This window comes from Vicia villosa, unplaced genomic scaffold (genome assembly GCF_029867415.1).
Source record: "Vicia villosa cultivar HV-30 ecotype Madison, WI unplaced genomic scaffold, Vvil1.0 ctg.001007F_1_1, whole genome shotgun sequence".
NCBI classification, from domain to species: domain Eukaryota; kingdom Viridiplantae; phylum Streptophyta; class Magnoliopsida; order Fabales; family Fabaceae; genus Vicia; species Vicia villosa.
In genome coordinates this window covers 462,519-480,398 of record NW_026705448.1, presented here as the reverse complement: position 1 = coordinate 480,398, position 17,880 = coordinate 462,519, and the positions used below count along the sequence as shown (strand labels likewise).

The 17,880-nt window shown below is 37.7% G+C and overlaps 1 protein-coding gene across 1 annotated transcript; it reads left to right on the top strand.

Moving 5' to 3' along the window:
* The first annotated feature begins 7,767 nt into the window (after positions 1 to 7,767).
* Positions 7,768 to 15,753, top strand: LOC131632747 (uncharacterized). Its single transcript, XM_058903476.1, has 2 exons — positions 7,768 to 8,654; positions 10,804 to 15,753. The coding sequence occupies exon 2, from the start codon at positions 10,871 to 10,873 to the stop codon at positions 12,359 to 12,361; it is 1,491 nt and encodes a 496-aa protein (XP_058759459.1). The 5' UTR covers positions 7,768 to 8,654; positions 10,804 to 10,870; the 3' UTR covers positions 12,362 to 15,753.
* Positions 15,754 to 17,880: the final 2,127 nt, after the last annotated feature.

The window sequence follows — 17,880 nt, the reverse complement described above, 5'->3', positions numbered from 1 at the left end:
CTCAATCAAGTCCGCAAAGATGGCTTGCATGCATCTTTGGAATGTAGCTGGAGCATTACATAGTCCAAAGGGCATTCTTCGATAGGCAAAAACACCAAAGGGACATGTAAAAGCGGTCTTCTCATGATTCACCGGATTCACCGAAATTTGGTTGTAGCCCGAATAACCATCTAAAAAGCAATAGAAATTCTTGCCGGCTAGCCTTTCCAACATTTGATCCATGAAAGGCAATGGAAAATGATCCTTCCTTGTTGCTTGATTTAATCTTCTATAGTCGATACACATTCTCCATCCGGTTACCGTTCTTGTCGGAATCAATTCATTCTTTTCATTTCGGATAACCGTCATGCCGCCTTTCTTAGGAACAACTTGCACCGGACTTACCCATTCGCTATCGGAAATAGGATAGATCATCCCGGCCTCTAATAGCTTAACTACTTCCTTCCTTACGACTTCCTTCATTGATGGGTTGAGCCGTCTTTGAGGTTGAGCAACCGGTTTGTAATCGTCCTCCATCATGATTTTGTGCATGCAATAAGCGGGACTAATACCTTTCAAATCAGATAAAACCCACCCTATTGCACCTTCATGCTTCTTTAACACCTCGATTAAGCGAGTCTCCTCTTGAGTAGACAAAGAATTACTAATGATCACCGGCTTAGTGAAGTTATCACCAAGGAAAGCATACTTCAAATGAGGTGGCAACATCTTTAGCTCAATTTTTGATTCTTCCACTTTCTTTTCCGCATGCAACTCTTCTACCTTTTCTTCATTATGGTCTATCTCCCCACAAGATTCCAACTCATTCAAGAATGCTTCCATTTCTTTCTCTTCAATCTCGGATAAGACATTGTAAGCTCCTATAAGAGATCTTTCCAAAGGACTAGAGATGTGAACTTGATTAGCAACCTCCTCGATCTCCTCTTCGGTGGCATCGACTCGGAATGTGTCATGTTTATCCTTGGGATGCTTCATTGCTTCAAAGAGATTGAAAGTGACTTCTTCATCTTGCACTCTCACCTTCATAAGACCATCGTCTATGTCGATCATCATCCGGGCTGTTTTCATGAAAGGTCTTCCAAGTATCAATGGTACATCACGGTCTTCTTCCATATCAACTACCACAAAGTCTACCGGGAACAAAAATTTGTCCACTTTGACTAGCATGTCTTGTGCAACTCCATAAGGAGAGGTGAGAGACTTGTCGGCTAGTTGCAAAGTCATTCGGGTTGGCTTCATCTCTATGTTTCCCAATCTCTTGATGATAGATAACGGAATTAAATTAATACTTGAGCCCAAATCTACCAAACCGTTACCTATGTAATGACCTCCGATTGTAACCGGCAAGGTAACACGTCCCGGATCGGCTTCTTTCTTTGGTAATGTCTTTTGGATTATGGCACTACAACGAGCATCAAGTAAAATAGTCTCCTCTTCCGAATATCTCTTTTTCTTGGTGAGAATGTCCTTCATGAACTTTGCATATTTTGGCATTTGTTCTAACGCTTCGGAAAATGGGATATTCACTTGGAGTTGTTTGAAAATATCCATAAACCTAGCGTATTGCCTTGCATTATCCTTCCTTGATTTGGCATGAGGGTATGGTAAGTGTTGGGAAGGGATTTCGCTCTTTCGTTCATCTCTCTTTTTATTTATCTTCACACTCTTAGTGTTTTTCTCCTTTTCTTCATCTTCTTTCCTCTCTTTTTCAACTAAGTCTTCCTCTATCTTTTCCTCACTTTTTTCTCCCTCATTTTCAACTATCACTTCTACTTCTTCCTCTCCAACTACTACCTCCTCATCATCTTCCACTATGACCTCTTCATTCACACCATTATTCACCTTCTTCCCACTTCTTGTAACAATGGCTTTGCAATGTTCCTTAGGATTGGCTTGGGTGTTGGCGGAAAAGGATGCTCCCGGTTGTTGCTCGGACAATTGCTTTGCAAGTTGACCCACTTGATTTTCTAAATTCTTTATGGCCGCTTCATTGCTCCTTTGGTTAGCCATGGATGCTTGCATGAATTGTGTAAGAGTGTCTTCCAATTTTGAGCTCCCACCTTGAGATTGTTGACCTTGGACTTGAGGATTTGGGCTTTGATAAGGACTTTGATGTTGATAGTGTTGATTGTTGAATCTTGAGGGTTGAAATCCTTGGTTGTTTCTTTGGTACGGGTTATTGTGAGGTGGAGGTTGCCTTTGATAACCTTGATTTTGATTGTTGACATAATTCACTTCTTCACCCTCGGGAGGAGGACAAAACCCGGTAGGATGGTCACCTTGACAAAGCTCACAACTTGCTACGTGAGAAGTCATTTGCATCCCATGAATTTCCTTCATTTGTTGTGGAAGCTTCGACATTTGCTTAGTGAGTAACTCAACTTGTTGAGAAAGAATCTTGTTTTGAGCAAGGATAGCATCATTGGTGTTTAATTCGAGAACACCCGGCTTCCTTTGTGATGGACTCCTATCATGTTGAGTTTGGAGATCATTGAGTGCCATACGATCAATTATCATTATTGCATCCTCCGCGCTTTTTGACATTAGAGAGCCACCCGCGGTAGCATCCAAAAGTGTCTTATGCACCGGTTGAAGTCCATTTCGGAAAATGTGGATTTGTGTGAGATCATCAAAACCATGACCCTTGCATTTTCTAAGCATGGATTTGAATCTTTCCCACACATCATTAAGGACTCGTTGCTTCCTTGATTGAAAACCGCGATTGCCGTTTTGGCCTCCATGAATCGGGATTGAGGAAAATATCGCTCTAAAAATTTTTCTTCCAATAAATTCCAATCCGTCATCACATTTGGTAATTGATCAAGATACCATTCTTTGGCTTTCCCAAGTAGTGAGTGTGGAAATAGTCTCTTGAACAATGATTCTTCATTCGCCGCATCGACTCCCGTTGAACCCGCAATCTCATAAAATTTGGTGAGATGTGCGAAAGGATCCTCATGATCCATTCCGGTGAATGGATTTGCATAAACAAGTTGGAGGATTCCGGTCTTCATCTCCGTATTTGCTCCACCTTGAGCATTGCGTGCAAATTGGGCGGTACGTCTTGGACTATTGGCGGACATTTCGGTTGGAACAACACCCGCCATGTCTCCTTCAAAAGTCTCTACAACTACTTCTTCAATGTGATTGTTAGAAGAAGTAGATGCCTCTTCTCTTTGTCGCTTCTCTTGGGCTAACTTCCTTCTTCTTCGTGTCTTGCTATTGAGCTTTCGGAGTGTTCTTTCAATTTCGGGATCAAAATGAAATTGCTCTTCGGAAGCTTTTTCTCGCATACACAAAAATCTACAAAACTAGCAAACCAAGTGAAACGAAAAAGCAATATTAATAAAATAACAAAACTTAAAACAATGAACTATTGCAATGCTTGCAATATCAAACGCCAATCCCCGGCAACGGCGCCAATTTGTTGAATAGTATATTCAAGGCAAATATTTTTAAATCGTATCCACAGAGATTGGGTGATATTACCGCCGTTCTATAGTTACAATTATTTTAAGTTCGAAAGATAACAAAGTTGTTTTGTTTTGAAAAGCTATTTGTTCTAATTAAGACAATTATAAGACAATAGAATAAAACTTGTTTCAATAATAAAAGATTGACAAGATTGGTTTTGGTTTCACTATTCCTATCTTCTATGTGACTTTAACAACTAATGCATAACTTCAATAACAATGAAAATGTTCTAGTATCCTCTCAACAATGTTTATGTCTAAACAAGGTTGTGAAAGTTAATATATTAATCTTTAGATGATCTCTCACTCTAACTATCAATACATTAAGCTTGATTGATTGATACAAATAGAAAAGTGGCAAATAAATCTATCTCTAGCATTTATCCACTACTTGATAAAATGTTGTAGAACAAGACTTGAAATATATTTCTCAATCATAAATCAAATCTAAATATGAAATATAACACAACAACATTCATCCATTTCAATACTAATGAAGTTCATACAAAAGTGTTAGAGGAAATACATAGTTAACAAGAATAGCTACTACCTCCAATCTTGCCAAAGTGGGATTTAGCTACTCATCACCATGGTTGACAACAAGAAGAATGAAGAAGAAGCTATGAGCATCAATCTCTCACAAAGGTGCCAACTTTTCTCTCCAAAACCCTAATCTCAATGTGTGGTTTACAATGAATGGAATGTTCTATTTCCCCTTTTTTATCTCCCTAAATAACCCCTAATTCGTACTAACTTTTAATCTTCAAAAGATAAAACCTTTCTCATGACAAGTGGCAACCAAATAAAAGAACAAATTCTGCAGCGCATTGTTTGCGGGGCAAACAATGTTTGCGGGGCAAACAGGGAATCTTTTGCCACATCAGTTTCACTTCAAAACTGGACTTGTTCAGCATCAATCAGTTTGCGGGGCAAAGGATGTTTGCGGGGCAAACAGGCTTCATCAGCACTTCCTTCTATTCCAAGTCTTCAAGTAATTCCTCTTTGCTTCCATGAGCTTCAAACTTAATTAAAGTACTACAAAACTAACAAACATGTGAAATAACAATTCAAATGAACTAAAACTTAACAAAATTGCAAAATTATTAAATTGTACGAATAAAAGTGTGATTATTGAATGAAAAGTGGTTAAAGAGACCAAAAACAATATATGAAAATTAGTACTATTTGGTCCCTAACACTTCACCACCAGAAGTCATGGTTCATCAGAAGAAGTTCCTCCTATCCCTGAAGAGACTTGGGATACATTAGGAGAACCAAGTGGAAAATTCGACTACATGGTGAAATACTCCGCTCCTGAAAGTTCAAGAATCTCTCTTGAAGATATTGTTCCAACTGGATGGAACAGTGATTTTGAGTACCTCTCTCAGCCAAAAGAGATGTATAACCCTTGCTATTCTTCATCATCTACTGTTGAAATCATCATTGAGGATTATATCCCCAAGTCAACTTCTGAGGCTACGGATCTAGAGTTCACATACCTAGTCAATGCCATCTTGGGAGTAGAGCAAGACCAAAATACAGAAGAGGATGATCTCGAAAGTGTCTCCGACAACGATTCTCTCCATTCAGAAGATTGGAAGTTTCCTCAAAAGAAAAACCGACATACTCCACTTGGAAATGGGTATGCTCACACCGCTCAGTCTGCTGAAGTAGAAGAAGATCGTCTGAGTGTTGCAAAGACGGTGGTTGGTAAATCAAGACCTACCACAGGCCAGCTTAAGCCTAAGGTTCCAGATTACTTAGTGCACAATGGGGTTCGTCACTACTGGACAGCTGTTGAAGTTTCAACTGTTGTTCGCACTCCTAAGTAGGAACTTTCCCCGTTATTTTGTCCTCTCACCATAGCCCAGGGTGAAGAGATGTTTCATAGGGCTTTGCATTTTACTATTTCTTAGGAAAATGTCCCTCTTTGCTTCGCCCAAAGCAATAAAGTTTTGTTTTATAGGGTCTTTGTTTCAAGAAATGAATGTCAATAAATAAAAATGTCATTCTGTTCCTTCGTTTAGTTTTCCCTTTTCTTTTTTCGGAAATTGGTAATCCTAAAAAACACCCTTAAAAAACATCAAAAAAATTATTAACTGCATACACCGAGTCTTCCCTCGTTGTCTAAATAAAATTTATCACACATATGCAGATTAATCATAAAATACCCCGTTGAAACGAACGATCGTATGACTTCTCCAAGCTTTGAGTTTCCTGTATTCGAGGCAGAGGAAGAAGAAGACGAAGAAATATCAAAGGAAATTTCACGGTTACTTCAACAAAAGGAAGAGGCCATTCAGCCATACAATGAGCCTCTAGAGATCATTAACCTTGGTTCCGATGGAAACAGAAAAGAGGTTAAGATTGGAGCTTCGCTCAGTTCAGAGATCAGAGAGAGTTTGATACAGCTGCTCAAAGAATTCTCAGATGTCTTCGCTTGGTCTTATCAAGATATGCCAGGGTTGGATACCAGTATAGTGGAGCATCACTTGCCATTAAAGGCAGAATGCCCTCCGGTCAAGCAAAAATTAAGAAGAACTCATCCGGAGATGGCCATGAAAATCAAAGAGGAAGATCAAAAGCAGATCAACGCAGGTTTCCTCGTCACTTCAGAATACCCTCAGTGGTTAGCTAACATTGTTCCCGTTCCTAAGAAAGACGGAAAAGTCCGCATGTGCGTCGACTACAGAGATTTGAACAAAGCTAGCCCTAAGGATGATTTTCCTTTACCACATATTGATATGTTGGTAGACAGTGCAGCAAAATCCAAAGTTTTCTCGTTCATGGACGGATTTTCAGGATACAACCAAATCAAAATGGCACCTGAAGACATGGAGAAAACAACTTTCATCACCCCCTGGGGCACGTTCTGCTATCGTGTTATGCCTTTTGGACTAAAAAACGCAGGGGCAACTTATCAAAGGGCCATGACTACGCTTTTCCACGACATGATGCATAAGGAAGTGGAAGTCTATGTGGACGACATGATTGCTAAATCAGAAAATGGAGAAGATCACATACAGAATTTGACAAAGTTATTTCAACGCTTACGGAAGTTTCAGCTTCGCCTGAACCCCAACAAGTGTACCTTTGGTGTCTACTCAGGAAAACTCCTTGGTTTCATCGTCAGCAAACGAGGAATTGAAGAAGATCCAGACAAAGTCAAGGCAATTCAAGAAATGCCTTCACCCAGAACCGAGAAACAAGTTAGAGGATTTCTTGGACGTCCGAATTACATTTCGAGATTCATATATCTGATGACTGCAACTTGCGCTCCTATTTTCAAACTTCTACGGAAAAATCAAAGTTGCGTCTGGACAGACGATTGTCAGAAAGCGTTCGACAGCATTAAGGAATATCTGCTCGAACCACCCATCTTATCTCCTCCAGTGGAAGGAAGACCTTTGATAATGTACTTAACCGTCTTAGAAGATTCCATGGGTAGTGTCCTTGGACAGCAAGACGAGACGAAGAGAAAAGAGCATGTCATTTACTACCTGAGCAAGAAATTCACTGACTGTGAATCCCGCTACTCCATGCTCGAGAAGACGTGTTGTGCTTTGGCCTGGGCTGCCAAGCGTCTCCGCCAGTACATGATTCGATATACTACTTGTTTGATCTCTCATATGGATCCAATCAAGTACATTTTTGAGAAGCCTGCTTTAACTGGGAGAATTGCCCGTTGGCAGATGTTGTTATCAGAATATGACATTGAGTATCACGCACAGAAAGCTGTAAAAGGAAGCATTCTAGCTGAGCACCTGGCTCACCACCCACTCAATGATCATGAATCAACCAGTTTCGACTTTCCGGACGAGGACGTCATGTACCTCAAGATGAAAGATTACGACGAGCCACTACCTGTTGCACCCTGATTTTTACCCTACGATTTTTATGCCTTCGATTTTCATCCCATTCATCGCATTTTATTCGATTATACTTTATGCTTACTAACCATTAATCCAAAATTACAAAAATATGTCTTTCTTTTGTTATTGTTAGACAAGGACAGAATCGAGAATATCAAAATTTGTGAAGTGATTCGAAGCAGTTTGATCTAAAAATTGACGTTTCGAGCCCCATTTCAAATTTGAAGTTTAAAGTTTCTTTATCCTCACTTAAATTCATAGTTTTAATTCTAAATAAAAAAATCTATAATTAACATCATCTTCTTTTATTTCACATTTTTTTTCTTTTCTAGTCAAAGTTTATGGTCATTATAATTTTAATTTCTTTTCGTATTAATCTTGATTAAGTTTTAATTCGATTTATTTAAGTTGGGTTATTATTAAAACTAAATTTAATCTTAAATTTCTTTTATTTTTATTTGTATTTATTTATTTGTTACTAACATTTTACTAGTTATTATTATTATTGTTATTATTTTTGTCTCTTTGTCATAATAGAAAGAAGAAAAAAGAGCCTTTGATGGACCACTTTCACGCATGCACGATGCAGCAACCTTCACCAAAATTACAAGCTAAATGCCCTGCAAAACACTGCTTAACCTGCACAATTGTTGTCCTCATAACACTCCAAATCTTGCACCAAACTAGCAACATACAACCTGCATCAAGAAAAAGCATAAAAAAGGACTTATCAAGTATGTTCAAAATCCATCTAATTTCCCCCCAAAATTCAACTCAATTCTCCTATAAAAAGATTGCTTCAGCACACACAAAGGGAGGAAGAAAATAGCATACAAAAGCTCTGCAGAAAACTTGTTTCAATCTTCCTCCAATTTGTCTCCAAAACCTTCAATAAACTGTGTTCACAAACCTTCACAAAACTTTGCTACCATATTCATTCACAACAAACCTTCACACCGAAACCGCATGACCATCCAATACCTCTACAACATTCCCAGCCAACATACACTCTTCAAAACCTGCACATAAGACCATATCTTCAACTTTCATTACCATCACCATAAATCATCTAAACTGAAACAGATACAAACTCACTTCAAACTTCATTACTCACCTTCCATCACAACAAATTTCATTCACCGATACACCTTCATCATCGTAGCTGAACCAAACAAGCCTTTGATCCGTAAACGTCAACATTCGCAACAACTTTCAACCACAATGAAATAGAAGAACGGAGGCGGAATAGAAGCTGAATCGGACAAGGGAGATTCAAAACTGTACCTGAGAAATCCTGGAAGCTTCGTCGGTAAATGTTGAATTTCGTTTTCTTTGTTTTTGCGATATACGTCATTGTTATTGAATTGATTGTTGTTTATTAATTTGTTTATGGATGCTTACTGATTGAATCCTTTTGCGGTTTGTGAGTATTATTGTTGTTGCTTTGAGATTCTTGTATGTTTGAATGATTTTGTGTTGTTATAAACTGTTTAATCGACCCGACTGGGACCGAGCGAGAGGCTGTGCGAGAGATTTTAGAGAGATTCATAGAGGAGAGAAGAGCTGAGTGTTTGAATTTGCAATAGAGAAGAACAGAGGAATACAGAGTTATTGAAGAAGATGGGGCGGACCCTCTTTGAGTTGGTTTCTAGGGTTTTGATGTTATTTTGTCTGTTGGGCTTATTTGAGCCAGGGTCCAATTCGTTTTGCTGTGCACATACCCTTCAGCGCCTTCACCCCCCTCTTGTGGTAGCTTCATGAGTCTTACTTTGAGCCTGTATGCATTTTAAAGCCCAATTGATTTCACTTATATATACCTCCTCTTTTAATGTTTTTTTATGGTTTTAATTGCTTTAATAGTTTAATTTTATTTTAATGTTTATAAAAATACCAAAAAAAACATGTTTTAATTTAGCTTTTATCTTCTTATTATTAAAATCCCAAAAATATTAGAATAGTTATTTTAGATCAATATTAGTTAGAATTAGTATAATTTTAGGATTTCGATTTCCACTTGTTTAGTTTTATTTTCTTTTTCTTTCCAACTTTTAAAACACTTAATAATTATTAAAAGGTGGAGAATGGTGAGTATCCTTGCATTGGGATTCAATTCACCACTATTCACATTTTCCTCTAAAAAATACCCAACCATAAAACACAATTAATTTACTTAAAAATTTTTAGACTTTTAAAAAGTGGAGAAGGGTGAGTATCCTTGCATTGGGATTTAATTCACCATTATCTACATCAAAAAATACCAATCAATTTCATTTTTCTTTTTCTTCTTAAGAACATGTTAATTCCTTTCCACGACAATTGTGTAAGCCTCCCAAGGTCGAGCAGCGGTGGAATGCGACGTTTAACACCGTTCATTTAAAAAACACAAAACATACAAAAAATTGTAGGCCGAACTACGGCTGCTCTGATTCCTTAAAGGGATACGTAGGCATTGGGTCGCGGGGCCTGATTGAGCACATCTTTGTATATTTCTTTGTTTTCCCCGTGTTTCTTTTCTCTTTTTCTTTGCGCGTTTCCTTTAGCTTTAGATTTTAGACTTTTAGATAACACCCATAGATTTAGACTAACAAGAGCGGATCCCGTCGAGTACGACGGACGTGAGGAGTGCTAATCCCTTCTCCTTGCGTAACCGACACCCTTACCCTTTTCTCTGGGTCGTAAGACCTTTTTCTTTGTTTTCTCTTATAGGTTTTAGTCGATGTTTTCCTTTCCCGTCTCCTGGGATAAATAAATAATCGATGGCGACTTCATTGATTTTTTAATCATCAGTTGATTTGATCCGGTTGTAACAGCTGGCGACTTCACTGGGGACTCTTGAGTGTCGATCCTAGCTTTTGTTTGTGTAATTTTTTTTGGGTGTCTATTTGTTTATTTCTTTATGTTTTATTTGTATATATGTTTAAATTTCTTTATTTATTGTTATGTCTTATTTTTTGCATATATTATATATTGTTGTTATGCTGTTTCTTTTTCTTGGTGGGTGGGTTGATACCATGAGGTAAAAGGCCCAATACCCCGGCCACGAGTTGTTACCTAGGAAACTTAGGAATAGAGTGGAGACATGACGGCTATTCAGGTGCAGGTCTGTTTAGTGCGGTCATGTGAACCACGCGCAGATGAAGGTTTGTTGTGGGATATTATTATCATGCACACTATGCTGCTACGATGATAGTACTTTCACACGTGCCGCTATTAGTCTGTGGACCTTCTTGATCTACCCAAGCCTAGTTTCAACCTGTGAGATGGGATGGGAATTTCTCTACAGGTACAGGTACATGTTGCTGACCGTCATGGTACTTGGTTCCTTTTATGCCCTGTTGGTGCCAAATCTTTGACCATGCGTACATGTTGCATTACATCTTTCATTGCATATCATTACATAGTTCTTGCATACATCCAGGTTACCAAAGACCTCATATTCAGTTGTTTCTTTCTCTCAGTTAGTTGTTAACCGTCAAGCTGGTTCCTCCACACGACTACGAGACTAGAGCCAACGTCAGACACAGAATGGCAGACCAAGAGAAACACAACATGGAAGTCCGAATGGAGATCGATGAGCTGAAATCAGGCGTGACTAAGCTTACTGAGATGTTGCAAGTGTTGATGGCTAGGACTGATCCGCCTCAGAGGACCGTCATCTCTGAAGTCTCCACTGTTGTCGTTGATCCTTTACAAGTTCAGAGGCCACCTTCTTCTTGGCCAGAATTTGGGTTACCTGAGAATTTCTCTCCAACATATGTCAATGCTTCTATGGCTGGTCAAACTTCCAGACAGGTATTTCAGGCTCTTGTTTTTTCTGAACCTCTACCTGTGGTTCACACTGCTGCTCAAGCTATTCCAATTCATTATGACAACCCTCTTTATGATTACCGTTCTATTGGTCATCGAAGTGTCAGTCATGGAGATTGTGGTGAAATTGAAGAAGTCCGTGAGCAATATCAGACACTGGAAAAAAGGTTAAGAGCTATGGAAGGCAATGGTTTCTTTAGTGTGGATGCTGATAATATGTGCCTTGTTTCAAATCTTGTCATGCCTGCCAAATTCAAAGTTCCTGAGTTTGAGAAGTATAAGGGGCATACTTGCCCAAGGAGTCATTTGACCATGTATTACAGAAAGATGGCTGCTTATACCAACAACCAGAATTTGCTTATTCATTGCTTTCAAGACAGTTTAAGTGGTGCTTCATTGAAATGGTACATGGGTTTAGAAAAGGGCTGTGTTCAGAATTTCCAAGATTTAGCTGATGCATTCATGAAACAGTACAAGTATAACTTGGACATGGCACCTGATCGCCGTCAACTTCAGAACATGGCTCAAAAAGAGAGAGAATCTTTCAAGGAATATGCTCAACGCTGGAGAGAATTGGCTTCCCAAGTTGAACCACCTCTATCTGAAAAAGAGCTCACTAGCTTGTTCATGGATACCCTTTCTCCTTTCTTTTGGGAAAAGATGATTGGAAATGTGTCTTCGAACTTCACTGATTTGGTAACAATTGGTCAGAGGCTAGAAGAAGGAATCAAGAAAGGAAAAGTGTCTGTTGCTGCTGATTCATCAAAGAAACCTTATGGGGGCTTTCAAAAGAAGAGAGAAGGTGAAACCAGTGCTGTCTCCCACGAGAATAAAGGACCTCGTCAGAGAGATCAACATTATGATCAACCTCAAGTAGCTGCTGCTCAAAATACTGGTCAGAATCAGAATCGTGCTGCAAGGCCTAGAACAGAGTTTGATCCTATTCCGATGACTTACACTGAGTTGTATCCCTACTTGGATAAACTAGGTCTGATTACTACAAGGTCTTTGACTCCTCCAAATCCTCTTCCACCTAATTTCAGAGCTGATCTGCATTGTGAGTTCCATCAGGGAGCTGCTGGTCATGATTTAGAGCGCTGTTACGCACTGAAGGCTAGAGTGCAAGATTTGGTCAGGGGAAAGGTGATAGATTTCCAAGCTATAACTCCAAATGTGATCAACAATCCTCTCCCAGTGCTTGACAAGTGAAGCTTCAAGCAAAGTCAGATTCTCCTAAAGCCAAGTGTTTCAGAAAGGACAGCTCATCCTTGTTACTGATTAGTCACTAGGCCATGTTTCTTTGTTGTTTACATTTTCTTTCAATTGTAATGTCTGTTTAAATTCAAACTTGTTTGTTTCTTACTGTTAATTTTAATGAAATGAGCATTGCATGTTTTGATTCAATTCTTCTCCTTTATTTCTTTATTTCTTTCAAAAGTATATATATGTTTCTTTTATTTGCTTGCTTAACCATGTTGCTTATGCAAAGATTGGAGGGAGGATGATGAAAACAATATACCCACAATTGTCGTTAGTGTGCTTTTGAATAAAACCTTGCTGATGATGTACAGGCATTGTTTCAACTCCCAAACACTGGAGAAATAAGGAAGTTAATCCCTTGTCAACCCCTCTGAGCCTTCGAAGTTGGAGTTTCTTTTTAAGCAAAAAAAACCCCGCAATTTTAACCTAGGGATGGTTAGATTTCAGTTATTCATCTGTGCATTCAAAAGTTTCATTCAAGTTACCTTTCCATAAGGCTGCAATCACAAGCTTTCCTTCGCACGCATCATAGAAGTGTCGAAGATGTCCTCAAATCAAAGTGATGATGATGGTTCTTCGAAATTGTTAAGCAAGGCAGTCACTATCTTTCAAAAAAAATGTTTATCGAAAAAAAAAGAATTAAAGAAAAGCCCGCTAAGTCAAAACCTATGAAGGAGACTTAGGCAAAAAATATATATTGGGGCATCCCGCTGACTGTAAATCTCAAATAAGACAGTTCAGGCAAAAGTTAGGGATATCAAAAGAAAAAAGTCAAAAAAGAGAAATCAATAAATCCTCAAAACAACAAAATGTTGTAAAGAAGAAGTGACTGCCATCTCAAAGTATATTTCTTGGCTTTCGAATCATCATTGTCATACATGTGCTGCAAATCCAAAGTCTCTTGAAACCTGAATGCATAGGTTGAATTAACTAAACATAGAATGGAAGTTCATCATGAAGAAGGGGTGGGCAATAAATTTTGAGCCTTATATCCTTTGTTTCTCAAACCGTGAACCAGACCACGTTACAACCCTTAAAAGTCCTAATTGAGGCCAGGTTTATTTTGAAAGCATACTACAACAAGGTTTTGTTTACCTGACTCCTAAAAGTTGTGCCAATCATTTGTCTTGATTATTTGATTCACATTTCTTTGTTGCTTTACAATCCCATTCCTATTGATTTCAAAAACTTTCATGAACTTTGCATTTAGATTACCAGTTTTGAACAAACATTTTTGCTTGTAAACAGCATTTCCTCATCAAGGAATTTCAAACAGTTGAGAAACTTGGTCCGTGATCTTATCAGGGGCATTTCATTTCAAGGATCCCATTAATTGGGAATCAGTTCAAGGTTTATCTCAGTGCAAGTTATTATCAAATTTGGTTTATCATATCTTTTTCAAGACTCATGCTGGGGCAAGTGTTTCAAAGTGCACATTAAAATAGTCATTTCCAGATTTATTCAAACTGAAGCCATGATCAGTTGCTTTACATCAATCAGTCAAGTTGGGGCAATATTTTCTTCAAGAGAATTTCCAAGCAATTTATCATTCCTTCTCAAAAGGATCATCATTTCAGTACAATTTGCAAGTGTGATAGAAGAGCTTCTGGGCAGTGTTCCATATGTTGAGGAATCAGATATCCCTTTCTGCCGCACAAAAGAGTCTCTCTTGGTTTTCGTACAAGTGCATTGCATTGCATTTCATATCATGCATAAACAAAATTCAATATCATGCATGCAGATTCATATTCATTTACATTTTCACCTTATGGTCAAAATCCAACTTAATTGGCATCTATCCTATACAGTTTTATCCCTTTGGTTTATCTATCTATATCTATCTGATGCTTTCCCGGATGTGTCTTTGTTATTATGATGTTTTCCCAGAACCCTTTTATCTGATATTTTCCTGGGTATGTCACTGATCATTCTAATGCTTTTCTAGAATGTTTAGATTGTTCCCATACATTCAATGCTCTTCTGAATGTCATGAATGCTTGCTTCGGGATCTGTGGTATCATTCAATACTTTTCTAGATGACTACTCAGGTTTTCCATTTGGTTTCCACATCCAATGCCTTTCTGGATGTCTCTAGCGTATTCTCGGGTTATCAGGTATCCTTTGCGTTCAATGCTTTTCTAAATGTATTTGGTTGTCTCCGTTAATTCTAGAGTTTGGACAACTTATCATCCAATGCTTTTCTGGATGTGTGTTCCCAAAGTTCATTCAACGCTCTTCTGAATGTCTTTGACGATCTTTTCCACGGTTTATTCAATGCTTTTCTGGATATCTCTGAGGTTTGTCTCTCGTACGTTCAATGCTCTTCTGGATGTGCTTGAACTTTTTCCCAAAGTTCATTCAATGCTCTTCTGAGTGTCTTTGATGTTGTGTTCCAGAGTTTATTCAACGCTTTTCTGAATATCTCTGATGCTTGTCTCTCGTATGTTCAATGCTTTTCTGGACATGCCTGATTCTTTTCCGAAGTTTATTCAATGCTCTTCTGAATGCCTTCGATGATCATTCACGTTGCTTCCCAGAGTTTATTCAATGCTATTCTGAATATCTCTGATGATTGTCACCTTTATCTTCATATCTCTTTCATCAAGTCTTTTACTCATCCCATCAACAGTTTGTCTCTCGTGGTGCTATATTCCCCACGAAGATTCGAGTCTGTCTCATACCGTGTCATTCAAAACAAAAACAAAAAAAATCATATATTCATATCATCCTTAAGGCATCATAGGCTAAAAATCGGGTTTTGTTTGTATTTAAGTATCTCCTATCTCCTGGTAGAAGAAACTTAAATAGGGGCAGCTGTTGCACCCTGATTTTTATCCTACGATTTTTATGCCTTCGATTTTCATCCCATTCATCGCATTTTATTCGATTATACTTTATGCTTACTAACCATTAATCCAAAATTACAAAAATATGTCTTTCTTTTGTTATTGTTAGACAAGGACGGAATCGAGAATATCAAAATTTGTGAAGTGATTCGAAGCAGTTTGATCTAAAAATTGACGTTTCGAGCCCCATTTCAAATTTGAAGTTTAAAGTTTCTTTATCCTCACTTAAATTCATAGTTTTAATTCTAAATAAAAAAAATCTATAATTAACATCATCTTCTTTTATTTCACATTTTTTTTCTTTTCTAGTCAAAGTTTATGGTCATTATAATTTTAATTTCTTTTCATATTAATCTTGATTAAGTTTTAATTCGATTTATTTAAGTTGGGTTATTATTAAAACTAAATTTAATCTTAAATTTCTTTTATTTTTATTTGTATTTATTTATTTGTTACTAACATTTTACTAGTTATTATTATTATTGTTATTATTTTTGTCTCTTTGTCATAATAGAAAGAAGAAAAAAGAGCCTTTGATGGACCACTTTCACGCATGCACGATGCAGCAACCTTCACCAAAATTACAAGCTAAATGCCCTGCAAAACACTGCTTAACCTGCACAATTGTTGTCCTCATAACACTCCAAATCTTGCACCAAACTAGCAACATACAACCTGCATCAAGAAAAAGCATAAAAAAGGACTTATCAAGTATGTTCAAAATCCATCTAACTTCCCCCCAAAATTCAACTCAATTCTCCTATAAAAAGATTGCTTCAGCACACACAAAGGGAGGAAGAAAATAGCATACAAAAGCTCTGCAGAAAACTTGTTTCAATCTTCCTCCAATTTGTCTCCAAAACCTTCAATAAACTGTGTTCACAAACCTTCACAAAACTTTGCTACCATATTCATTCACAACAAACCTTCACACCGAAACCGCATGACCATCCAATACCTCTACAACATTCCCAGCCAACATACACTCTTCAAAACCTGCACATAAGACCATATCTTCAACTTTCATTACCATCACCATAAATCATCTAAACTGAAACAGATACAAACTCACTTCAAACTTCATTACTCACCTTCCATCACAACAAATTTCATTCACCGATACACCTTCATCATCGTAGCTGAACCAAACAAGCCTTTGATCCGTAAACGTCAACATTCGCAACAACTTTCAACCACAGTGAAATAGAAGAACGGAGGCGGAATAGAAGCTGAATCGGACAAGGCAGATTCGAAACTGTACCTGAGAAATCCTGGAAGCTTCGTCGGTAAATGTTGAATTTCGTTTTCTTTGTTTTTGCGATATACGTCATTGTTATTGAATTGATTGTTGTTTATTAATTTGTTTGTGGATGCTTACTGATTGAATCCTTTTGCGGTTTGTGAGTATTATTGTTGTTGCTTTGAGATTCTTGTATGTTTGAATGATTTTGTGTTGTTATAAACTGTTTAATCGACCCGACTGGGACCGAGCGAGAGGCTGTGCGAGAGATTTTAGAGAGATTCATAGAGGAGAGAAGAGCTGAGTGTTTGAATTTGCAATAGAGAAGAACAGAGGAATACAGAGTTGTTGAAGAAGATGGGGCGGACCCTCTTTGAGTTGGTTTCTAGGGTTTTGATGTTATTTTGTCTGTTGGGCTTATTTGAGCCAGGGTCCAATTCGTTTTGCTGTGCACATACCCTTCAGTGCCTGCACCCCCCTCTTGTGGTAGCTTCATGAGACTTACTTTGAGCCTGTATGCATTTTAAAGCCCAATTGATTTCACTTATATATACCTCCTCTTTTAATGTTTTTTTATGGTTTTAATTGCTTTAATAGTTTAATTTTATTTTAATGTTTATAAAAATACCAAAAAAAACATGTTTTAATTTAACTTTTATCTTCTTATTATTAAAATCCCAAAAATATTAGAATAGTTATTTTAGATCAATATTAGTTAGAATTAGTATAATTTTAGGATTTCGATTTCCACTTGTTTAGTTTTATTTTCTTTTTCTTTCCAACTTTTAAAACACTTAATAATTATTAAAAGGTGGAGAATGGTGAGTATCCTTGCATTGGGATTCAATTCACCACTATTCACATTTCCCTCTAAAAAATACCCAACCATAAAACACAATTAATTTACTTAATAATTTTTAGACTTTTAAAAAGTGGAGAAGGGTGAGTATCCTTGCATTGGGATTTAATTCACCATTATCTACATCAAAAAATACCAATCAATTTCATTTTTCTTTTTCTTCTTAAGAACATGTTAATTCCTTTCCACGACAATTGTGTAAGTCTCCCAAGGTCGAGCAGCGGTGGAATGCGACGTTTAACACCGTTCATTTAAAAAACACAAAACATACAAAAAATTGTAGGCCGAACTACGGCTGCTCTGATTCCTTAAAGGGATACGTAGGCATTGGGTCGCGGGGCCTGAACGAGCACATCTTTGTATATTTCTTTGTTTTCCCCGTGTTTCTTTTCTCTTTTTCTTTGCGCGTTTCCTTTAGCTTTAGATTTTAGACTTTTAGATAACACCCATAGATTTAGACTAACAAGAGCGGATCCCGTCGAGTACGACGGACGTGAGGAGTGCTAATCCCTTCTCCTTGCGT

Bases quoted from the DNA above. Each gene is read 5' to 3' on its own strand.
- LOC131632747 (XM_058903476.1), top strand. From the start codon at position 10,871: ATGGCAGACCAAGAGAAACACAACATGGAAGTCCGAATGGAGATCGAT.